This window comes from Abramis brama (genome assembly GCF_963993115.1).
Source record: "Abramis brama genome assembly, chromosome: 6".
NCBI classification, from domain to species: Eukaryota; Metazoa; Chordata; class Actinopteri; order Cypriniformes; family Leuciscidae; genus Abramis; species Abramis brama.
Genome location: NC_139968.1, coordinates 29,598,630 through 29,624,883, shown reverse-complemented (window position 1 = coordinate 29,624,883; position 26,254 = coordinate 29,598,630). Strand labels below are relative to the sequence as shown.

General features: G+C 39.1%; 3 protein-coding genes across 5 annotated transcripts in view; 1 reads left to right on the top strand and 2 right to left on the bottom strand.

Annotated features, from left to right (window-relative positions):
* LOC311085716 (uncharacterized protein) overlaps window positions 1-26,254 on the bottom strand; it is a 194,439-nt gene that overhangs the window by 78,857 nt on the left and 89,328 nt on the right. The gene's annotated exons all lie outside the window — the stretch shown is intronic.
* Window positions 5,154-7,856, bottom strand: LOC311085715 (uncharacterized protein). Its single transcript, XM_084118291.1, has 4 exons — window positions 7,630-7,856; window positions 7,188-7,496; window positions 5,606-5,899; window positions 5,154-5,494 (listed from the first exon to the last, which is right to left on the bottom strand). The coding sequence occupies exons 1-4, from the start codon at window positions 7,670-7,672 to the stop codon at window positions 5,316-5,318; spliced, it is 825 nt and encodes a 274-aa protein (XP_083974417.1). The 5' UTR covers window positions 7,673-7,856; the 3' UTR covers window positions 5,154-5,315.
* The window catches only part of LOC311085712 (muscle M-line assembly protein unc-89-like), a 44,981-nt gene continuing 28,038 nt past the window's right edge, over window positions 9,312-26,254 (top strand). The window contains exons 1-4 of one of the 3 annotated variants that reach the window (XM_084118286.1): window positions 9,315-9,503; window positions 11,241-11,534; window positions 12,929-13,180; window positions 19,435-19,746. In XM_084118286.1, coding sequence (XP_083974412.1) covers window positions 9,458-9,503; window positions 11,241-11,534; window positions 12,929-13,180; window positions 19,435-19,746 — 904 coding nt within the window. In that variant the 5' untranslated portion in view covers window positions 9,315-9,457. Of the gene's footprint in view, window positions 9,504-11,240; window positions 11,535-12,928; window positions 13,181-19,434; window positions 19,747-26,254 lie in introns of all 3 variants that reach the window. The other 2 variants (XM_084118287.1, XM_084118288.1) reach the window with 2 other exon arrangements.

The following is a 26,254-nucleotide window of genomic DNA, read 5'->3' as shown; positions in this document are numbered from 1 at the left end:
TATATTCATATTTTTGCAGTGCAGCAAGACCAATGGGACTCCATCAACTCCTCAACTTCAGAGTCCCCAGTGGAAGTTAAGAAAAAGAAGAGCAAGAAAAGAAAGAAGAAGAAAAGCAAGGGACGCAAATAAGGGGGGGGGGGGGGGGGGGGGGGTATAATGTGTTACTTTGTTGTTTGAGTATACTGTAGAAAAGATAATGTTTTATTAAGATGAAAAAGTGTTTTGAAATGTCTTTGTAAAATAAAAGTCAGAAATTAAATTGGATCCTTTATTGTATATTTACTGTCTGCACTTACCCTGTAACTACACAGAACAAGGGGGTAACAAGCGCCACTTTAATTTACAGCCCGCAGGAGTTACACTTACCCTGTAACTACACAGAACAAGGGGGTAACAAGCGCCACTTTAATTTACAGCCCGCAGGAGTTACACTTACCTTGTAAATACACAGTTGAAACGGGTAACAAACACTACTTACTATGTAACAATACGAAACAACACTATTTGCACAGTAATTACAGAGAAAGGTACTCTTATTAAAAAAACAAAACAAAAAAACTTTTAATTACACAGTATATTTGCCCTGACATTTAAGTGTCATTGCAATACAATGTGATAAGGTAAGTATAAGTACTACATGGTACGTTTTAAATTAAAATCATAGCAAAAACTGGCTTTTTTTCTTGGCTTAACGTTAAGTAGTTTAGTAAGAAAAGCCAATAAATAGCATTGCCAAAAAGTTTAACTTACAACCCACAGATGTCAAAATTACCCTGTAACTACATTGCACAAGAACATATTTTGCCAGAAATGTGATAAAAACTTTTATATACAACAGATGTACAATTTTTGCCTGGAATATATACAGAATAGGTACCTGTTAGTTTTAAAATAATTACATTATAAATAATTTGCTTATATATCTGGTTGTACCCCTTTATTACCCAAAACGTAACATATTGTTCCCTTATACCTACACGGAGGTACACTATAATTACAGAAACGTACACTGTAATTTCGGTTTACTTACGAAGTTCTTTGCAGGTTGTATATCTGCTTGTTACCCCTTTATTACCCAAAACTTAACATATTGTTCCCTTATACCTACACGGAAGTACACTATAATTACAGAAATGTACACCGTAATTTCGGTTTACTTACGCAGTTGTTTGCGGGTCGTAATATAAAGTGTTACCAATGTTATTTACTAATATGTATTCGTGTCAAAAAGAGCAGGGACAAATTTGCCCAGGTTATTTGCTAATACCTGGCGCAGGTTAATCAGATTCGTAGGGATGAGAAGTTATTGCTCTCAATTTATTTGTATCAGGCCGGATTTCATCCTTTCCGATGACATGTCAGAAGTACTGAATCTCAGATTTTCTGAAGTGAAACTTATCTTTATTCAACTTTAGATCAGATTCTCTGATGGTCTTTAAAACTGCCTTGAGGTTCTGATCATGTTCCTCTGTGTCTCTGCCAAACACCAGTATATCGTCCATCACATCTACAGTACCTGCATGGTCTTTAAGAAGAGTGCTCATTTATTTCTCTCTGAAATATCTCCGGAGCCAAGGTGATTCCGAAGGGTTGTCTCTGAAAACAGAAGCGGCCCACGGGGGTGATGAAGGTGGTGAGTTTCCTGCAGCTTGCGTCCAATGGTATCTGCCAAAAGCCACTAGAAGCATCTAACGTTGAGAATACACATGTACCGGACAGTTGTGGTGCGATGTGGTGCGAAAATATCTTACGCTTTACTGCTTCGTTTAATTACTTAAGGTCAATGCAAATTCTCACTTTACCATTATTCTTCACCACCGGCACCATTGGAGCACACCAGAATATTGCTTCCGTGACTTCTGTTATGATCCCTGACCTGAGCATACGCTGCTGCTCTTCCTCCACTTTTGCCAGTAACGGAAAGGGAACTCTGGGAGGCATAGAAAGGCTGTATGGTTTGGCATCATGTCTGAGCTCAATTCTTCTCAATTCAAGTCTTCAAATACATAATCCTCAGTAATAATGAAGTCAACCCTGCTCACCGGTTTCATTTCACAGGCTTGTTTTAGGAGATTATTAGTATATGGACCTTTAATGACATATGTCCAAAAACTGATGTATTGTCCCTTTCGTTCTGTACAGGCTAAGAATTTGCCAATGCATTCCAGTTTGCAACCCAAACTCCTGATGTTTGCAACCCGAACTCCTGATGTCTGCCAGTGTTTTAGTAAGTTGTGGTCGACTAGCTAGGTGCAGAAATGTTTGCTCAAACATAAGTGTGATATAAGCACCAGTATCAATCTTGAACTTTACTGTAGTGCCATTCATTGGAAGGTTCACATGCCACTCATCCTCGTTAGCACTATCAGAAACAGAACCCAGAAACCACATGTTGTTTGATTCAACTTCTTGTCTGTCACTGGTCACTTCTTTAACAGTCTTTGATTTACAAACAATCTCGAAATCGCCTGTTTTATTACACTAAAGGCATCGTTTCCCTCGGGCGGGACAAGCCCCACGGTCATGTACACATGCCCATCTTGAACAGCCTTGAAATAAAAAAAATAAAAAAAGGTTATCTCTGCGTGAACCTCAAAAAAGCGAAAACGCAGATGGCGTGCACATGTGCATCACGTGTTTAGTCTATAGGTATGCGCGTTTGAATATATATGTGCACAGGCGTGTAGTCCTTATTTACAAACCAACCCTCAACAAACTACTTGTCTGGCCTTAAAAATTATAATAAATAATTATTTATCGCTTCCACATAGCCACGTGATCCGGAATTATCCGACAGCGTTTTATCTGTACAGAGGTAAAGGGAGGGGAGAGAGACCTTCACAGGGAAGAGCCTAGTTGACATTTCAGGACTGCGTTGTCGTCGTGTCCAGGCGCAGGTCCTTCATCAGATCTGGATTTGATTCCGGCTGACCTAATCTATGCAGCCTAACATTGAATTATAGAAGTCTATAATGTGTTATGTGAATGTTAAGTCAAAGAGATGCGTCTTTAATCTAGCTTTTAATTAACAGAGTGTGTCTGCTTCCCGGACAATGTTAGGAAGACCGTTCGAAAGTTTTGTATGTATTCACAACCATCTTTAATATAATTAAATGTCCAATGTTCAATTGTTCATTTATTGTTATTTTTTAACAGTGTATCAAGTGAAAGATATTACATGATGTCCAATTTGTTTTATGCATTATATATTGATGAATCAAAAAAAGATAAAATATATATTTCTTGCTTATGATTGATCATTTGCTTATGTTTTATCATTTAATCCAATGTCATCATCATATTTTAAAGGGGGATTCTTTAGGCTCTAAATTAAAAGTTTGTAATACACTTTAAAAATTCTCATTAGTATTGTAAGAAAACACTAATTTTACCTGGTCAAAAACAGCTCTGTTTTCAGCATGCCATTTAAGTGCATGTGTCTTTAAATGATAATGAGCTTTGCTCACCCCGCCCCTCTGTTCTGTGGATACACAGTTTGTAATAACACAATAACCATAACGCGTTGTTCATTATAAACTTGGGATTATGAATTATATTGAGAATGTCGTACATAGAAAACATGCAGTAGTGTAAACCTTAGTCGTATTCATCATGAAGCGTGCTAGCGATTAGCAAAGATTAATTTAAAGGTTAATAAAACATTACACTCACTTCTTCTGGAGGTGCAGCAGGAACACGAATAGTTGGTACCGATCCTTTTTTCAGGAGCAGCTTCTTAGCAAAACCAGCTTTATACTGACCCTTGTTTGTAAAGCAGTCTGGTGTGTGAAATGATCCGCGCAAACATGAAAACATTGACGTTGATCGTGGGGAATATTCCCTTCGAAAACAAAACTCAGCCACTGCGTCTTCAGCGGTTTGGATTTAGGAACATAATGACTGCTGTGTTCGTTATTACACCCAAGAACAGAACACCACGATCGCTTAGACGACGCCATTCTGCTCCAGCGTATCAACAATGACGGACTATGATGACAGCTCGCTCACGAGCGAGGGCGGGTCTGTGTTGAAACGCTGCTGTCAATTAACAATCGTGGGAGGGGCATTCGACCATGTGACGGGGGAAAACATATAAGGAGATTAAAAAAAAACACTGGATGGATTTTTATGATTATATGATGGTTGTGTACAGGCACTGCCAACACACATTTCAGTACAATCAAAAGTGCATGTACCATTATATGACCCCTTTAAGAAATTATTATTATGTTATATTATGACATTATTATCATGTTGATGTGTTTCTAATTACTATCATTTCGATGTGTTTACCATTATTATCATTTGAAATGTATGTTTAATACTTTTCTTTTATTAATCTTTGTCTCAAATGTAGCTGATTGACTTAGGGTGAACTTTTGTACTTGCTGTAAATTAATGTTATCTTAGCTAAACATCTTACAGTGAACGGGCTAAACCCTCAAGAGTGTGAAAACTAGATATGTGTGTCTTGTGTGTCTGCTTCGATGCAATATACTATGAAAAGAGGAACTTAGCTCTGTTCCGACAAGCAACTGTATAATAGGGAGATCAATTTCTGTACAGGTCAGTCAATCCTTTAGACTCAGACCTTGCTCCTTCACAACCTGTCTTTTCAAAGAGACCAACTTTAATTATCTAGTAATTTTAACTGTTTTTTTATGTTTCTTTATTAAACTTTTAATCCTGATTATGGATGAATTTATTTTACTCTTCATTTATTATTTGATTGTCTGCTGTTAAGAAATAAAATTTGATTTAATCATCTGACTGGATCTCCTCCTTGCATCATATAGTAAACATACATTTACATAATTTAACATAGTTTGTGTGTACCTAGTATAAACTATTAACTGATAGTTGATGGAGAGCAGTCAGTATAATGACCGCATTTCTCTTGGACGTGTGGCAATATTGGACACCTTGGGAGTGAGAACAGGTTGATTTTTTTTTTTTTTGTGAAAAATATGGAAACAAACTTGCCCATCACCAAGTTGGGACAGGTGCTCATCAATGTCTGTTTTAAAATCAAGTTTTACATTTCCATACGGTTCCAGTAGAGCTATAGAGCTCCAGGTGAACTTCATTTCTAATTTAAAATTACTTTGTGCATTTTTATAATTTAAAAAAAAAAAATTCATACACAAAAATCTGAAGTCAGTATTTTATTTTAAGCACAGCATGCTTACAGTTCTATTCCAATTTTGGTATATTGAACATATCATTTAAAAAACACTGCATCCATTCTTTTTTATTTTTGTCCATCATGCAAAATGAAAAATTGCACACACAAAAAAATTGCAAAAAAGTGCTTATTCTTGTTTTAGAGTATCAGATCCAGCACTGTGGGTCTGATGTCTCTCCAGTTCAACTCTTCTTAATCTGATGTCATAAACCAGCACAATAAAGGCAGCCACAGCAGCTACGCCCACCAGAGCAGTGACGACCAATCGGATCACAGCTTCAGTACTTTCAAAAAAACTGACGTCATCTGAAGAAAAATAAGGCACAAATTTTTTTTTTTTTGACTCAGTAAATATAGACTAATGTACCTGACAGAGACTGGTTCAGTAAATAAATGATATCATCACAGCTAACATACCTGAACACAACTGACAGAGATCGGAAATATAGACGTGTTTGGTCTGGTTGCTGATGGGATTTTTCAGCACACATCTGTAAGTGTTGTTATCCTGATATTCCACCTCCAGAGGTAGAGAGAGACTGATGCTGAGATCAGACACACTGATGCTGGACAATACACTGATTCCTTTGTACCAGGAGAGAGTCACATGACTCACATTCAACACTAAACACAGGACGATCCTTGATGACCTTTCAGCCGATAAAGAACATTGTGAAGTGTCACTGAAGATCACAGGAACTGGTACTGGAGCTGCAAAACATTAAATAAAACTAAATGCAGGGGTATTCAAACTATGCAGAGGTAACTAAATGTTCCTGGAACCTCACAAAACAGCACATCTTCATTCTTCACCAGCCCTGAATTAACGCATCAGCTGCTTAGTATAGTTCTCCATGACCAGCACTGGGTGTTTCGAATAAGCCCAGAAGTAGCCTATCCAGTTTCAGACTAGCAGTTTTAGGCCAACAACCACAGGCCAGAAGTGAGTTGCGAGGCTTATACTGTCTTAAAAGAGCAGCGCTGCTTACACACGTTATTTTGTTTTATTAGATGAGCTATTTTCACATATCTACAATATTTAATGACATTATCACTTTGTATGATGAACTGATTGAATCTAGGCCTTTACTCATCAACACAGACATCAGTTTGGATGTTCAAGGATCAAGGATGTCAAGGATGTTCGCTTGTTGCAGTAATTACTATAGTATGAATTTGTGTAGTATGAAGGTAATCCAGATGTAGATTGTTCTCGCGTGCCAAGCAGGTTCGGTTGAGCTTTTGTGTGTTTTCCCCTCCCTGATCAATAAAATGAGAACTATGTGTCGAAAAATGAGGCTATTTTTATCATGACAGAAATATAAAAGGAATTAAAGAAATATTATTGTTTGGGTTAGTTATAGCCTACCTAATTCTGCTTTACTTTTTTTAAAATGCCATTTGATCAGTAGGCTACTTGTAACTATTGCAAAGTAGAGCTGAGCATCTTTCTGTATTTGATAACTCTGTCATAAACAATAATAGATAGTATACCGATTTTAAGCAGATAAACACATAAATTAGTTCGCCACATCATGACAGAAATATTACAGACATCTCACAGTATTCTTCGTCATGCTTCCGGCCTTAGGCTGCAGCTGGATACCACTGTAGCCTATACCCAGTTCCTGCGCTGCGACTGCAAACATGCCAAAAAGCGGGTACTTCCGTATAGGAATTATAAAAAAACGTTCCTCCAGTGCGAAAGACCCTTGTGTCTCCAAGCGAGACATGTGTATGACTATGGATTCATTAAAGGATTCATTACGCGAAGCTTTTCAATACAGTGTACGTTGTGGCCATCTGGTGGTCAAATAATGAATATCACCTTCATATCTGGCCAATCAAAATGAAACAATTGTTAGAAGTACAGCAGCTACAGCCTGAAAAGTATTATGTAGATGTAAATGTCCAATATGAAAACCATCTTTTTTTAATATATATAACGATTTTGTGCCGTTTACAATATGAAAAGAGCATTAGGCTATACTACACCTACCGTAAACAGTAACACTGAACGTCTTTATTAACTCCTTGTTATTGATAATTGTCCTAAATGTAAAGACTCCAGTGTCTGTGGTTCTGGTGTCATTGATGGTGAGAGATCCGTTTCTCTCCAGCTTCAGTCTGTCTCTGAATCTCTCATCATCATACTTTGGGTTGCCCTTAATTCCCTTAACTATGCGACTGGTGTCAAACCTCCAAACGATCTCCTCCGTCAGCTGTACTTCAGAAACTTTCGAGTCCAGAGTGACAGAGTCTCCCATCATTACTGACTGAACTTCATGTGATTCAACCTGAAAAACACCTGCAGAACGACATTACACAGCTTAAATATTTAAATCATGGAAATCTCCTTACCGTTGTGTGTAGTAGGCTATGCAATTACCATGATAACACTATTGTCATGAAAAATAGATTTAGGCTAGCCTATAACTTACCAACCAGACATAAGAAAACGAGCAAAACAAATGTGCGAATCATTTTCGTAGGTTATCAGATTGTCACATTATAAGTAAGACAATGTGATATTATTTTATAATTACTGTTAGGCCTATATAGATATATGTTATAATTATTATTATTATTATTTGTTAAGCTGATTAACAGAATCGCTTCCTATTCCAGCACTCTGCATGCCACCGTTATGTGTGCGCGCGCCAGTGGGAGTGAACTAGTGTGCAACAGTTGGTGACGTAGGCATCTGCTCAACCAATGAGAATTTTAGAGAGGCTGGGCGGTCCGGTTCTTCTTAAAGAAATTCACCCAGTTCATTCAACTTCTTTTGGTAAACAAATAGGTTAATCTGACATTGTAAATAAAGTTTGCATCCAACTGTAATTGTACAGCATAGAAGCTGGTAATACAGGACACTTTAGATATAAATAAATATCTATAATTATTAATAATTATTAGCTATAATACAAATATTAAGCAAAAACCTGTGTGCAACAATTCTAGTTTTCCAAAAAGTAAGCTGTGGATGATCATCTGGTGGAAGTGGAAATCTACAGGAAAATAATTCCCATGTTTCTTTTGTTTCTTTCTGTTTTGAAGGGAAGTCAAACCATGAGATCCATGGTAGCAGATGAAGACAACGCCCTTCATACACACTAAATATGCAAACCCACACATCCTGTGAAAGGTCACAAAAAATTGTGTTATCATGTGAGGTCTTTTTCAGTTCTTCATTTTACTTCTAATTTCACACTTTTTTTTATCACTTTAGGTTTTAATAGTCAAAAATATAGACCTACAGCCTAATCATGTTTAGAGTTGTTTTAAGATAAAGATTCTGTACCCATTGAATGTAAATAATCTTAAACGGATATCTGTTCTCTGATCTGAAGCTAATGTTTGCAGATGGTCTCAGTTCTTGTGGTTTATGTTCAGGATCTTCTCTTCTCTGAGGTTATAGGCCCTATCTCGAGAATAACAGAGATACTCTCCCTCATTTCCAAACCTCACAAAAGAAGCTCAATGGACAGAGGAACTGTCTGACTCAAGTTTACACTTTAATTCTGTTTGTGTGGTTATTTTCTCTTCTCATTTCATATTGACTGAACTTTAGTTTGACAGTAGATCTGTCTCAGCGGACACAAACGGACACTTAATGTTTAAACACTGCTTTATTTTGTTATTTAATTGTCTAATATTGGATTCATCACTTTGTTGTGACATTCTGCATTATTTTTCTTCCATCCATCCATCAATTATCCATACCGCTTGTCCTATGGGGTCACATTAGGGTCTGCAGCATGTTGGGCTGTAGACAGAGGAAACACTCTGGACAAGTGGCCAGTCCAGCAGGACTATTTTTTCTTGTTTATGGTAATAAAGGTATTAAACTAAATATAGGCCTAAACAATATTTCAAGAAAACTGAGCATGGCTTGCAACTTAATTTATTGTAGGACACCACTTTTGTGTATTTTTGGTGTATTGTTATGTCTTATTAGGTTAAAATTTCAAATAATTCAACATTTTTAATATTTTCAAAGCCCTTGCTTTTAGACATAGGCCTAACCATCATCAGTGACGGACTGATGTTGACCTCACAACTGCTGTCACACTCACCAAAGCAGAGGCGACAGCTTTATTTCTTACTTTTCCTTTGGACAACAGACTGTTTGGTCCGATTTGAAATAGTATGACGTAACTCACGCTTTCGCAGAAATCACGTGACCTAGTCGGTTTGCTACGAGTCCATCATCAAAATCCTGTATCACTTTCATCATTCCGTTTGGACGCGGCCAGAAGCAACATCAGTATGAGGAACCTTTACTTCTTTTTTGGGGCTTTATTGCTCGTGGACGGTGAGTCACATTTATTTTCATTAATTCAACACTTTCGGTTTCAATATAAACCGGAAACAGAAAATGCGCATATTTGCTCTTGTCATCTAATTTGCTTGTAGGCTATCACCATTGTCTCTTAAAAAAACTGTTATAACTTTTCTTCAAATAGATGTGATAAATCATAGTGTATAAGTGACAACGCCATTATAAGGGTATTTTAAGGGTTCGTGCGTGCGTGTGTGTTTGCTTGGTAGTGAACACAAGAGGGCGCCGACTGACGACCTGTAATATTCTGCAAAACACTTTATTTTTTATTTTTGTGTGAATAATAATAATGATAATAATAACAATAACATCATGAATATTGCCTGCTGTTTTAGCGGAATACAAAATAAAAATCACAAGTTCCTAAATCGGCATAAAAGTGTCTCTGTGTCTCTTTCCTGTCGGTTGGTTATGGGTGCGGCTCAGAATCGACCAACAGTAATAACATTAATAACTTACCATTTATTCAGTCAGATGTCCCTAAAACATATATTAATATGGATTACTTAAAAAAAAAACGTTTTCGTTATTAATTTGAGGTATTCTGCCAATTTCTGTGTCACTATAGTACACCAGAAATAGAAAACTAGTTGCATTTCTTCATCAAGCTCATACTTATCATTGTTTGCCTCAAAAGTAGAACGAGCTCTGTTTTCCTTTCTAAATATTATGCAATACAATCCACCTTTATTTCATATAAAGTATTTTGATTAAAAAATGTAAACAAATGGTAACATTTCTAATTCAAAATAGGCTACTTCAATTTGTAAAAAAATATATAACAACTGTGATGGAAACAAATATGAGATTGGAGATAAAGTTAGCCTAAATGTTTTGCCTTTTTTTCCCGCTTGCAATACATTTGCAGATCTATTTTTGATCCATTCCTGAAATTTTACTTTCACCTCCAACCTATTTTTTTGGTCTGTAAGTTCTTTTTTGGCGAGTTTTTTTTTTTTTTTTTTTTTTTTTTACTCTGTCTTCTGAGGATGCTGGTGTTCATGCATGACTGTGATTAAACTTCTGTTCTTCATTTGTTAAACTGATGGTGTTTGAACTCACCCCAAATTACAACACTCTCTGGTCTCCCCTATATCTTGATATTATCTGAATAATGCTATTCCAGTATAATAAACATTTAACATTTTTAGAATAACAGTTTATTTTGGTTCATTGCATTTTTTTTTATCCAGTGCTTCCAGACTGCACTTTTAATTTTACTTATATATTTAGTGTGTTTTGTTTGAGTGTTGCATGTGATCTTCCACATACAGCCACATACTTTTTACAATTTGTGTTTTATGTTGAAATCACAAGTCACATCATGTTTAATTTTCAGGAGACACAATGATGTAAGTGTGAAATGGATGTAGGCTACATTTAAAACAATATCTTTATGAGACTAGTGTATAAAATGTAAAGTGTGTTTTATGTTAAGTAGTTATTTGAAATGGGTATTGGGGAAATTAACTTTTCAGAGTCTGCAAAAGCCAGTTTCAAACTATATCTAGTAAACTAAATAACAGCAGAGCCACACACAGCAGTGATACAGACTCAGTTCTGGATTCTCCATCATTTCAGTCACACAGAGAGCACTTCAGTACAATAATGAAAAAACACTGTATCAGGGTAAATTCACTCTAACATTTACTGCACTGAAAAAAATGCCAAGATTGATCAATAAACTTTTATTTATTTTTTCCCCACCAGGTGTGTTTGGTGTTGATGTGACAGTGTCAGTGATGGAGGGAGATTCTGTCACTCTAAACCCTCACACTGTAATACCAGAAGATGAAACAACTCAGTGGTTTTTTGATAATACAAGGATAGCTGAGATTAATAAAGCAGATGTTTCTGATGAGAGATTCAGAGGCAGACTGAAGCTGGATCATCAGACTGGATCTCTGACCATCACAAACATCAGAACCACAGACTCTGGACTCTATACACTAAATATCGAGAACACAGCTGGGACATCCAAAACATTCAGAGTTACTGTCAGCGGTGAGTAACTCAAGTCTTACAATCTGATAACTGGATTAAAATCTAGATTCATTTTCTGATAACAGTTTAGATGATGTGGAATAATTAGAGTTTCATTCTTCAAAACCTGTTGTTGTTTTTATGAATTAAAAAAGCAGCTATGAAGTTAAGAGAGTAAAAATGAAATATGTAAAAGGAAATATTATCTATTGACAGAACTATAACATTTATTCTTCAGAGATTTACAGCAAAGAGGAATCTAGAGTTATTTTCACAACTTTAAAAAGAAGAAACAAGAGGCATAGAAATGACCATATACAGTTTTATTGTGTTAAACGATGTTTTGTTGAATCTAATTGTGTCTCTCTTTTACATTACTTCCTTCATTTATTTAATCTTCCTGTATCCACATGATATGAAGGGATGGTAAACAACAGCAACAAAGCTCACAAAGATTAGAGTTATTGTTATAGGGAGACACTGCTTATTAATATTTAATGCAGTGTTTTATGAGACACATTAATTAACACTGATGATGGATGAAGCTCCACAATGAATAGATTTGATCTGAGACGATCTTAAGAACATGTTGAGCTTCAGCCGTCTGGAAAGTCACATGATCAATGACACTCATTTACTCTTATTTTTTATTATTGCCCTTTATTTAACCAGATAAAACTTTCTGAGATTAAGAATCTCTTTTACAGAAGTGACCAGGCCAAGATGAGCAGCTCAACATTATAAAAAAAGAAAAGAAGAAAACATAATTAGAAAGAAAATCACCATAACATTAAAACATATCATCAAAACAATTAAAACATTTACATATAGTTTCTTCCTTTAACACTCACTAAGCAAAGATCCAAACATTGATACCAGGGTCTGCAAATTCAGATAATTTAGTAAAAAGTTCTGTCACTACTCACATTTTATTAATGACATAGAAATAAAGTGCAGATTCTGAAATAGTTTTCATGCATTTTACATCATAAAACATCTTCTAGTGTCAGAATCCAAGTTTGAGATCAATATAAAGAGTCATTCAGAAAGATACAAACAGTTTCAATGACCAGAGGGACAAAAGGAAGAAACTTTACAGTGATAAAAGTAGGAAAAACACAGAGTATAAATATATGCAAAAACAAAAGAATTACAGGTGAGCATATAATTTAAATTGTAATCACTAAAGAGTTAGCAAACTTCATAACTAAAAAAACCCTTAGATAGGCAGAGGATCAGATGTCAATTCAACATTCAACAAAAAGAGAGAGAAAAAGAAAAGCAAGAGCAGCAAATCTAAAGAATCTGAGTCAAAGATGTTCAGCATCTCTGACTTCTAGACCTGTAGCATTATTAGCTTGATCTGTTTTAATCTGTTTCTGTTTCTTCTCCTCATGTGTTTGTTACTGTGACAGATGTTGTTGTGGAGTCAGTATCAGTGACTGAGGGAGATACTGTCACTCTTCACACTGGTGTTACTGATATACAGAGATATGAGATACAGTGGAAGTTTGGAGATCAAGTCTTAAACGGCGCTAACGCGAGATGGAGCAACACCGGAGACCTCACCATCACAAACATCCGAAGAGATCAGTCTGGAGATTATAAAGTGGAGATCAACACCAGCAGTATAATCTTACACAGAAAATTCCGTATTAATACTCTTGGTGAGTACATCAAACGTTTTATAATGAGAAAATAATCTATTAAATTCTAGAATTATCATATTTAGATTATGCCATCACTCTAGTGAGCCGTTTACATGCTTAGATTAACACTTAGTTTATACTAATTTAAACAGAATTTTAATGTTAAAAACTAAATGGAATTTTATTTAATAATTTGATGGTGCATATTTCCATTTGTGTATCAGGTGCCAGTCATTGAAATCAATACATTATATATTTTTTTCTTTTTATGAACATATATTGTGTAATTTTATTCCAATAGATAGCCTAGTGTAGTGCAGTATATAAAGCTCAGGGCATTTGGTTCAACCCTCATAAGAGGAGTCATAAAGCATTTCATTTTGGTTTGAATTATTGGTTATTAGTGACACAATCATGTAGGCTATAATAATTTCAGATTAGGTTCAACTGATGTACATCAGTCTTGTGTGAAGTGACACTGCTGGCTACATTGGTTTGGAAAGATGACGCTACAGTGTGTTCCAAATTGTTTTCGAACCCTGCTCTCTTCATAGCCTGGCTCCGCCCTCCTACGCAGTAGCGCAAAAAGTGGGTAGCCTATATGGTATATAGGCGCTATATGCGGCGCATGGGGGCGCCAAAGCGATGGTAAAAAATGATAATAAAATAATCACAAGATTCCATCATAGAATTTTGACATATCGCAAGCGGGAGGAGGCGCTGTTAGCGTATGAGTTGTAGTCGAAAAAGATGGATAAAGCAAAAACGCTATACTATGGGGGGCTAAAAATAGAAAAAGATAGAGGAAAAAGGAGATGGCATGTCAAGGGATGCGACAGCAGCTGAATAAGTGGATGGTTAAAGGCAACAGGTAGGATTTAAAGTGTCTGTGCTTGGAGGCAGGGCCGGAACACGGGCAAATGCTAGGTGATTTATTTTATTTTATTTTATTTTACTAATACTATTTAAAAACTATTAATTTGAAATACTACCAAATAAAGCAAAAAAAAAAAAAAACTCCACAAAAACTTCCCGGTCAGCTGCATCAATCTTCCTTTGCCCAGCGAGTGCTTGAAGTGCCATTAGTTTACTGATGCGAATTTGTTGTGTCGCGTCACGTCGCGTCGCCTGTCGCCGCATTCAATGTTGACAGCATTACTTTCATTTGAGGGTGCTTAAACCGCTTCCATCTGCTATCGATGAGGGGACAAAGAAAAATATGCACCAAACCAGCCACTTTGAAATGTTGCTGTTTTCATACAAAAGTTGGGTGACCCTCCCCGTAAAAAAAGTTGGATAACGCTCCCCTCAACAAAGAATAAAAATACATCCTCCCCTATTTTCCTCCGGTGTTCCATTCAACAAATACTGAACGGTCCCTAAGACAAATATCATTCTCATATTTGAATGTTGCTCAATGTAATTCGTCGTTCTGAGCCATGAAGCCCCTGGAGGAGGATAAACTTTGTACCCCATAGAAAACACATGACCAAAGTACAGTGGAGCTGAGGAGGGCAGTATAGTTTGGGCAGGTTTACTGTTAACTATTATAAAATGGATATTACTTTTAATATGCTATAGCAAGAGGTGATGTACAGACAGCAGAGATGAGAAGAATGTAAGTAAATAAATATATAGGCAACATTATTTGCACATGGGATTATATTGAGATTATATTGGTTTATAAAATAAATTGCACAGGGAATAAATGTTACATTGTATTGCATAGTAGGGAGACCGGGGACAGTTGCAACACTTTTTGCATTTCTCTCAGTTACTCAGAGACTATTTGGACTAGACCAACCAAATTTGTATATATTAAACTTGCATCTGTCTGCTAATTACCCATACCATTTAAAGATGATTATATATGACATATCGTTCTCAGTATTTATTTGAATGGAAGAACCCAAATGTTGCAACTGACCCCAACCCAGGGACGGTTGCAACATGTTAAAAATACCTTAAATTTCACTAATTAACTTTAGCTTTTTATCTCAATGTGCATATAATTCTGAAAATATTAACTGTTTTAGGCCTACTATAATATTATACTATTTTTTATTTCAGTAATATTATTGTAGCCTATTATTTATTTATTTAGTCATATTTATCAAATAACAGTTATTGAGTTTTGTTCATGTGTAGAACATAGGCCTACATAGATTCAGTGTGCAGGCGTTACAGACGCTATTCAATCTCTCCATATTTCAGTGTCAGACAGAAAGAATTGAACAATTTGCAATGCAACAAACTTTTATTAAACATGCAATTTCTAACTTGTTGCAACCGTCCCCGACCCTATCAGCCATGACAGAACATCATACGCCTGCTAGACACACTGACTTTGACACATGCTAACCATGTCACTTAGAAGTCAACAAAACAATAATTCATACTAAGTATGTTTTGATTAATTCATACACAATTTCAGGACAGTATGACAAAAATATATCTCATGAAAAAATTTACTTTCATACCTCCAAAACAAGTTTTGTTCAATAAATGCAGCAGCAGATGTTGAATATGGCTTCTGTCTTCTTGGTGGGGGGCGGGTCTATGAGTGTCATCACTCTAGCTTGTTTCTGATTGGAGAAAAATGACATGTTGCAACTGTCCCCGGTCTCCCCTAAACTCATTGAATCCTTCAGTTTTGGGATACAGGTTTCCATTTTTTGAAGCGAGTATGCCATCCATTTATTTTAGCTCACATTCCCTTACATTTTCAGATTTTTCTGCATCATATGTCTATCTACAAACAAAATATGACTTTGTTTTATGCAAGGTCATGTACAACCGTATGTGTAAAACATAATCCAAATTAATTAACTTGCATTATAATAAATCATACATTAAAATTTATTGAAATGACACAGAGTATTAATTTCAGTTCAACTTTTTTTTCACCATTTCATTAAGAATGAAATTCCTATAAGACTTTTTTCCACATGCAGTCCATTTACACATAAAACAGCCTATTGCACTTACTGTACATATTTTACACAATATAGCTACACAAATGCAAATTAGACATGTCCATAATATGAACTGCAACGCTAACAACAGTTCAATCATGTAAATGTAAAACATTGTATTTTTAAAAACAAAAAGGAAAAACACTGTTGAAGCTCTGATCAGTTTTCCTAATGTTTTCTTCAGTGTTCGATGTTGTCGGGCTGTAAATTTGGTGAAAAGATTGGTTACAAAAAGCTTTGTAGAGCAAACAGTGTGGAGCTTTTTTTTTTTTTATCGTTTTATTTCATTGAATTTCAAAAATACGAAACTAGTATGTTCTCAAGACATTTAACAAACAATGCTGCAATAACTACATAAAACAATTAAAATAAATAAAAATGAAAGGGAATCACAAACAATAAATTAATTTAGCTCTGTGACGTCATCATCTGATGTCATGCGGAGGACAGTAGAAATTCGGCACAACACCGGCTACAATGTTCTTCCAAAAGCCGCTTGCAGTTTTGTTTTTAACCGCTATGAGCGCTAAAAGTTACATAGTGTACCTTTACAAATTTGCTGTTATGGAGATCCAGTTGTTTATAGGTGCCAATCCTTGGAATTAATACATTAAAATTATTATTCTTTTAATATAAAAAATGTCTCAGATCATTCTACTACTGTTCTTATATTGCAATAATGTGGCTCAGAGTATTTTGGTGTTTGTAAACATAGGCGTGTTTTGTGGGCGGAGCCTATCCGGTGGCAAATAGTGACAGTTACAATCTATGGCTTGTTTCTGTCACACACACACAAAAAAAAGGAAACTGTGACACAGAAACACAATTGCTAGAAAAAAACATCAGTCATAAAATCAATATGATCTTTTTCTTTATTTCTTAATATTTTTATTCCGTGGCAGGAACAAGCTTCCATAGCAGTCAGATATGAGCCTCAATATTTACAACATGGATCATCCGGTTGCCTTCTGCAATTTTTTGAATGTTTTGCCAGCAGAAGACAGGTTCACTTACACTAATTAGTCGAGCAATAATCACCCGTTAGCAATGGTGTGAGGTTTTCTGACCCGTACTCACTGTCAGGTCTATTGGTCAAGGATTGAACTACTGTAAATGGCCAAAATTACAGTGGCCGGACATCTTCGTATTCCTTGTGGGAAAACTCTGCATCTATCAAGAAAAGCTCAAGGCATACAATATTGACACATATCATTTTGTACCCATTTTCCTACACTACCTCTCTGCCACCATAGTACATGCGCAACTGTAGTGATGTAACTACTTTCAAATGGCCTGTAAAATTAGTCTTTTTTAAGGTTTCTGCTCAGTTTTTAATATTTGATGCTATTAAAGACCTTTTTAAGCAACAATATTTACCTATTTTAACCCTATGTAAAATATCACGTCGGGACTGGGTGCATTCATGGGTTTGTTTTAATAAAAATGTACAAAATGTCAAAATTAATTTAAGAAAATGAAACTCAAATACATAGATCAGCTTTTGCAAGAGGTGAGAACAAACAATAGGATCTGCAGTGTTTAACCAGGGGCATGTTCAAGTTCAAAACGGTGCGCAACGTTTTGCTACGGTTTCCGGGTTGAACGTCATGTTTCCTGGAAACGGCGTGCACCGGTGTGCAACGGGGTTTGAGATACGTTTTCTCTTGTTTGGTGGGTGTGTCAGAACTAAAGTCCAATCAGCAGCAACATGTATATAAAGCAAGTGGTATTAAAGTGAACTCGCAAAATGGGTTCAAGGAAAGTAATTTACAAATTTGTTTGATGCAGTTCGGTATACGCAACAACTGAGGATATTAGAAGACATGTTTGTCGAAAGTTTTATTGTAAAAAATATAGGATATCAACATAATGATGTAGTTGTTTATATTTTTAGCTTCATTGCAAGTATAGAAATAAACAATGGTAATTAAGTGTTTTTCCTAAAAATGAGAAAGAAAATACAGGGTATTAAAACAGTATGAACTACAAATAAAGTCAGTATGTGAGGCTAAATAGATGTGTTTTAGTCTGAATTAGGTGTGTGCTTCCATCAGTTTCAGCAATCCCTTCACTCGATTGGGATGTTCTCTCTTTTGTTCTGGGCGGCAAGTGCAGTAACTGTAACATCGGGCATATTTTGTAGTATTAAACACATATTTATACCGACTTCATCAGGCTCCGAAAATTATTCACAAAGAACACAAAGAATGGCCTTCTCAGCTGCCATAGTTGCAACTCTTGCGTCATCAGAACAGTGTGTTCAACGCATCACCGTTTCTGTTTAAAAAACGTTGTGCAACGTTTTGTCGGGGCTGAACGCAGCCCAGAATTCATCACACTCATCTTTACACTTGCAGAAGCAGAGAGCACACGTGTGTCTCCAAGATGTCTGTTAAAGAGAAAAAAATCTGTTGTTACAGATGTCTGATAAACATCTTAAAAAAAGCTCTTTTATGTGCATTCTAAAGCACAATCGCCTTACATGTTTTCACTTATGACAGGAAACATCTTTAGGCAAGCTCTCATTACACACTTTTGGCCAGATTTTGCTGGTGCAGTGCACCCATATCAAATAGTCACATAATTCATAATTCATTCATTTAAAATGTCAGTTGTTCAGTTATGTTTTCGGCTGACCTTATTGCATATGCAGTTGTAGGAGTTCCTTTCAGTTGTAAAATGTATGTCAGGATAGTATTTGAATAAATCATGCAATGTTATTTATAAAGTTTTGAGGCAGTAAATTACTGGCTATTATTTAATTCCCCAAAAGCATGTCTTAACTCAGGGCTGACCAATCCTGTTCCTGGAGACGTACCCACTGTAATGATCAAGTGCTCCTGAAGATCTTCATGAACCGCTTCAGGTGTGTTTGATCAGGGTTGGAGCTGAACATTGCAGGAAGATCTTCATGAACAGGACTGGGCATCCCTGCTTTAATTAGTTATTTACTTGACATGCTGTAATATTTGCTGCTAGAGGCGCTGTGGAGAACAGAGAGCTTGAGAGAGGAGGAGAGAATTTTCTCCACTTGTGTTAGTTTATTTTGGATGAATGACAGAGGAAGGCGTTAGCCGAACATTATCCAATTTTTTTAATTTGCTGCTCCTGTGTTTTTAGTAGATCTCTCTTGTTTTTGACTCTATGTGAATTTGTGCTGCTCTTGGTAGATTGCGTCATTATGGAAATGAGCTGTGTTCTTTAATTTGCACATTTTCAGTAGTAGATTAACCGCAAAACACTTGTGATTAAAAGTATTATTCATATGTTCTTCATATGTGTTTGTTGCTGTGACAGGTAAAATGAAGACAGTATCAGTGAAGGAGGAAGAATCTATTACTCTACACACTGGTCTTATTGAAATAAAGGGATATGATCTGATAACGTGGACGTTTAAAAAGCAGACCATTGCTGAAATCAATAAAGGGACCAATCGGTTCTTAACACATGACACCAGTGACAAGAGATTCAAAGGCAGACTGCAGATGCATCATCAATCTGGATCTCTCATCATCAGTGACTCTAAAACCACAGACTCTGGAGTTTATCAACTACACATGATCAGCAGCTCACACACAATTCAGAGGACCATCCGTGTTACTGTCAGTGGTGAGTAGATCAGATCTTTCAGTATCAATATCTTATTTACATATGTGTTCTGTGAATAATTTAGAATTTAGAATCAAATCAATACATCTAATAAAGGACATCTGATAAACAAAGCATGTTAAACAAGAAATTGTTTGCAAGAAATTAGAAATTTGTAGAGGAAATTTACATTATTATTTTACATATTGTCTCATTGAAACTTAGATTAGTGTTTCAATTATTTGTCATTAGAAACAGGGTTTGCATATTTCAGTGAGAACAGAATCTGTCACAGAAAAGCTTCAGTGTTTATTTTTTTTATGTTGGCATTTATGATTCTCTCTGAATCAGATTACTATTACATATTACCAATTTCGCTACAGTGGTTAAGGTGATTCTTTTTTGACTGTTACCACCCTTTTCTTTTTCATTGACAGAAGTAATTACAGTTATAGATCAGACACACTCACACTAATGACTGTCTTTATCATTACAGTATCAGATCTTCACTCAGGTTATATAGTGCTGATGTTTATAGTGTGTGTTATAGATCAGACACATTCACACTAATGTCTTTATCCTTTTTCTTTAATACATCAGAAAAGTTTATTATCCTCTTTTCAATGTTTAAGTATTTAAAGCTGAACTATGCATTTTTTTAGCTTAATTTACCTTAACTGAACAGATTCAAAGTCATTGGAATGGTTATATGACTTTTTTGGGGGTTGAATGGTGGTCTTCTTGCACCCACCTAGCGCCTGTGAGCGGAAAAACCACCCTTGCAACTTTGGGCCGGCGGGCTCAATATCTGATATCAGGACTCGCGATGTAACAAATTGCTTTACGGCAATGCACACATACACTATCTAAACTTTTATATATAGCCTTCTGTGTATGTATCATACATACCTCAGTGGACATGGCTCTGTGCATTCGCCGGCTTCTTTGAAAACAAATGCACATGACCAGAGGGAGAAGATGGGAGGGGGGAGAGCCGCCGATGAGTTTTGTCGACAGTGTTTTCAAATATCTATTCCGAAGCTGTAGGGGGAGCTCTAGAGAAACACGCGAGCAAAAAGCGAGAAAACAGCAAATTGACAAAACTGCATAGTGCTGCTTTAATTTAAAATGCAAAACTAACTTAACTAAACTTCTTACCTAAAATATTTGCTTTCTGCCAAGTATCAGCACTGGGATTTTAACAGATTTTCTTTTCTCACTCATCGTTTTAATCATTGACCAAACATCATCCAAAACTATTTCTCTACCAAGAGCTTCATTCCTGTTGATGAATTTATTATTTTCCATGCCATAGCTCTCTTCATTTGGTAATCTACCAGACAGTTTCAGCATTATTTGTTTTTCAGATATTCCTCTTTAAAAGAAAATTTTTCCAGCTGTATGAAAAGTGACCCTCGTTTTTCACTGAAAACGTGTACAATTTACGAATTTTCTCATGGAGCCACATTGAGATCCCATTGATATGTCACGGTGTGGGTTTTGTGTCTTGTTCCTTGTTCTTGTCTGTCATGTAATTCCCTGCTTGTCATGTGATCCTGCCATGTGTCTTGTCCCATGTTCAACTGTTCCCCGTTATGTTGATTAGTCTTCCCAGGTGTTTCAGTTTAACCACACCCCCTTGTTATCTTGTTTAGCTTGTTTTCCCTGTGTATATAACCCTGTCTGTTTTAGTATGTGTTACGGAGTCCTTGTTATTGTTACACCACTTCTTTGCTCTGTTTTTGCCTGTTTATTGTTTTGTGTTTTTGGATTGCCTCATTTGGATTTTGACCCTTGCCTGGACTAGTTGTGAGTACGGATTTTCCCTAATAAACATACTGTGATTGGATCCCCTGTTTCCTGTGTGTGGGTACGTGACAGAAGGACTCCGTTATGCAAGGATCCAGCAGTACGGGTTTCCGAATCTGTCCCCCTACCACCAAAGAAGAGAGGAGGGGACGACTCAGTAATTTAATGGCTTTACGCCAACAGGGACAGTCGGTGGGTGGACTGGCTCAATTTTTTTGGACTCTCTCAAGAGGTATGGGTTACAATGAGGCGGCACTAAAAGACCTTTTTAATAATTGCCTTGATAACCCATTACCTCGCTGTGAGATGATGGGGCTGGAGACTCTGGACTTCTGGGGGTTCACTAATTATCTGCAGAGACGTAGCCGGTGGATTACGTCAGACCGGTTTGTTTTTTCTGACAGGATGACTGAGTCCACATCTGCGTTTCCTGATGGGAGGGCGGACCCTGCACCTGTGTCTCCGGAAAAGATGGCCACCGCCGAGCCAGTGTCTCTGTCGGCCGCAAAGCGAGACCCTCCATGGACTGCCCCATCAGCCAGCATGGCTGCCTCCATTGGACCCCTCCGAGGTTGGAGTGGACTGATATCAAAACTGGCCGATCGGCCGCTGGCATCTGTCCGAACAGCCGATAGCCTGGGAATTTCACGGGTCTCAGCGCTATCAATTCCCCAGCCCGCCAGGCCAGAGTCTCTTTCTGTCGAGACTATCGTTCCGGAGGTCGTGCCTGAACAGCCCGCTGTCGTCCCGGAGGCTGTTTCCGCGCAGCCCGCTGTCGTCCCGGAGGCTGTGCCCGCGCAGCCCGCTGTCGTCCAGGAGGTCGTCCTCGAGCAGCCCGCTGTCGTTCAGGAGGTCGTCCTCGAGCAGCCCGCTGTCGTCTCGGAGGTCGTCCCCGAACAGCCCGCTGTCATCCTGGAGGCCGTCCTCGAGCAGCTCGCCCTGCCAGCCCCGCCCAAGCTGCTCACCCTGCCGGCCGCCGTCGAGCCTGTGTCTCCGGACAAGATGGCCGCCGCCGAGCCTGTGTCTCCGGACAAGATGGCCGCCGCCGAGCCTGTGTCTCCGGACAAGATGGCCGCCGCCGAGTCTGTGTCTCCGGACAAGATGGCCGCCGCCGAGCCGGTGTCTGTTCCTGAGCCTGAACCTGAGCCGGAGCCAGTGTCTGTTCCTGAGCCTGAACCTGAGCCGGAGCCAGTGTCTGTTCCTGAGCCTGAGCCGGAGCCAGTGTCTGTTCCTGAGCCTGAGCCGGAGCCAGTGTCTGTTCCTGAGCCTGAGCCGGAGCCAGTGTCTGTTCCTGAGCCGGAGCCAGTGTCGGTTCCTGAGCCGGAGCCAGTGTCGGTTCCTGAGCCGGAGCCAGTGTCGGTTCCTGAGCCGGAGCCAGTGTCGGTTCCTGAGCCGGAGCCAGTGTCGGTTCCTGAGCCGGAGCCAGTGTCGGTTCCTGAGCCGGAGCCAGTGTCGGTTCCTGAGCCGGAGCCAGTGTCGGTTCCTGAGCCGGAGCCAGTGTCGGTTCCTGAGCCGGAGCCAGTGTCGGTTCCTGAGCCGGAGCCAGTGTCGGTTCCTGAGCCGGAGCCAGTGTCGGTTCCTGAGCCGGAGCCAGTGTCGGTTCCTGAGCCGGAGCCAGTGTCGGTTCCTGAGCCGGAGCCAGTGTCGGTTCCTGAGCCGGAGCCAGTGTCGGTTCCTGAGCCGGAGCCAGTGTCGGTTCCTGAGCCGGAGCCAGTGTCGGTTCCTGAGCCGGAGCCAGTGTCGGTTCCTGAGCCGGAGCCAGTGTCGGTTCCTGAGCCGGAGCCAGTGTCGGTTCCTGAGCCGGAGCCAGTGTCGGTTCCTGAGCCGGAGCCAGTGTCGGTTCCTGAGCCGGAGCCAGTGTCGGTTCCTGAGCCGGAGCCAGTGTCGGTTCCTGAGCCGGAGCCAGTGTCTGTTCCTGAGCCGGTGCCTGTGTCTGTTCCAGTGCCTGAGCCGGTGGTGCCAGTTCCAGTGCCTGAGCCGGTGGTGCCAGTTCCAGTGCCTGAGCCGGTGGTGCCAGTTCCAGTGCCTGAGCCGGTGGTGCCAGTTCCAGTGCCTGAGCCGGTGGTGCCAGTTCCAGTGCCTGAGCCGGTGGTGCCAGTTCCAGTGCCTGAGCCGGTGGTGCCAGTTCCAGTGCCAGTTCCAGTGCCTGAGCCGGTGGTGCCAGTTCCAGTTCCAGTGCCTGAGCCGGTGGTGCCAGTTCCAGTGCCTGAGACGTTGGTGCCAGTTCCTGTGCCTGAGCCGGTGGTGCCAGTTCCTGTGCCTGAGCCGGTGGTGCCAGTTCCTGTGCCTGAGCCGGTGGTGTCTGTTCCAGTTCCTGAGCCGGTGTCTGTTCCTGTGCCCTGGCCGCCCGAGGGGTCGTCTCCGCCTTGGCCGCCCGAGGGAGAGTCTCCGCCCTGGCCGCCCGAGGGAGAGTCTCCGCCCTGGCCGCCCGAGGGAAAGTCTCCGCCCTGGTTGCCCGAGGGAAAGTCTCCGCCCTGGCCGCCCGAAGGAAAGTCTCCGCCCTGGCCGCCCGAGGGAAAGTCTCCGCCCTGGCCGCCCGATGGGTCGTCTGCTTCACCATGGCCACCCGAAGGATTGTCTCCTCCCTGGCCCCCCGATGGACTTTCTGCTCCACCCTGGCCGCCTGAAGGGTTGTCTCCGCCGTGGCCGCCCGATGGACTTTCTGCTCCACCCTGGCCGCCTGAAGGGTTGTCTCCGCCGTGGCCGCCCGATGGACTATCTGCTCCACCCTGGCCGCCGGCTAAACCATCACCCCCTGTTTCTGTTCCCTTCCATGGACCTGGCCCCCCATCCCTCCCCCTGATCCTCCACCAGTCCACCTCCCGCCCTGGACTCTTGTTTTGTGTTTTGGGTTTTGTTGTCTTGGAGTGTCTGGTAGCCACTCCGTAGAGGGGGGGGTTATGTCACGGTGTGGGTTTTGTGTCTTGTTCCTTGTTCTTGTCTGTCATGTAATTCCCTGCTTGTCATGTGATCCTGCCATGTGTCTTGTCCCATGTTCAACTGTTCCCCGTTATGTTGATTAGTCTTCCCAGGTGTTTCAGTTTAACCACACCCCCTTGTTATCTTGTTTAGCTTGTTTTCCCTGTGTGTATATAACCCTGTCTGTTTTAGTATGTGTTACGGAGTCCTTGTTATTGTTACACCACTTCTTTGCTCTGTTTTTGCCTGTTTATTGTTTTGTGTTTTTGGATTGCCTCATTTGGATTTTGACCCTTGCCTGGACTAGTTGTGAGTACGGATTTTCCCTAATAAACATACTGCGATTGGATCCCCTGTTTCCTGTGTGTGGGTACGTGACATGATATCTCTGGAAATTAACCGGGCCTTTAACAATTATCTAAAAGAAAAGTTTAAGAACCAGAATCTAAAAGGATATTAAAATATCTTTAATACTTCTTGAGTTACAGGCATGCAAATTTCAGGTAAAAAACACAAGTGCCTTTTCCTATTTTTGAGCGGTCACCATTGGCCTATAATGCAGCGAAGACTGTGAAAGTCAACAGATTTTACTTATCGACCTACCTATGTTATTTTTATACAGAGATAATACTGCCATCGTTCTAAAGTCATTTTTACCTTCCTGTAATTTTATGGAGCATACAATATGACAAAATGATTTGAATTGTGTAAATTAATTATTTACAAGTGTAATCTAACAAAATTGAAAATTATGTGGAATTGTTCTTTCCTTTTTGGATTAGTGTTTAAAATATTGAATTTACTCCTTATATTGATTTATATCTTTTTTTTTTTTACTTACTGGGCTACAATGCTAGGCTATGACTGACGTCATTACCCTGCCATACCCAGCTGATGCAAAGCGTAGGTGAATTTATATCTACACAGAAGAAAGCCCAGTCTATGCTCTTCTGCAATACGTGTTGTGTCGAGTCATTGGTTGTTTGAGTAAAAGATGAAATGTATACATTTTTACTAGTTGCAATAAACGCGTTAACCCCTTAACGCCCACTGTTGCGAATTCGCAACAAACTCCTTCCATTCAGACTGCAGGCGAGATAGCGTGTGTTTTCCCCTTTTCCCCCAATGCCTGTTTGTGCACATTCGTAGGAACCGTTTGCACGCACTGGTTTCTCGTAGGAGCAGTCGGAGTGGGAACTACATCCGGTTCTCGGAAGCTAATATTTTGGTTAGCAAAATCCGCATATCAAGCAAAGAGTTTATTTGGAATATAATTCCTCGGTTTATATTTTCTCATGTGGGTGGCTTAGAATTTCTTTTGATGTGTAATTATAAAATTGTAAAACTACCAGTCAAACTTTATAAATTTTATCAACAAGTACTTGCTACCTGGAATCTTATCTATAAACACAATTTCTCCCCTCATAGTTTTCTTATTTGGAATAATGCTAATATTTTGAATAGAAATAAGTCTTTATTTTTTCATAATTGGTTTAGTAATGGATTGTTGTTAGTGAATCAGCTATTTAATAATGAAGGGAATTTATTTTCGTTTGGCAGACTTTATTTCAAGATACAAAATACCTATTACATTAAAAGAATTCAAGGTGCTTACTAAGGCCATACCTGCAGGTATACTTATGCTGTTCAAAAGCAGTGTATATACATCCTCACTATCTGTCTGTCCTCCTAGACCTGAACATACCTCTGTCGGCACTATCTGTTTCTCTGGGTTAAAGCCTAACAATTATAAAATTAGATCCTTATTTTTAAGAGAGAGTATCTCTACGCCTTATGTTAT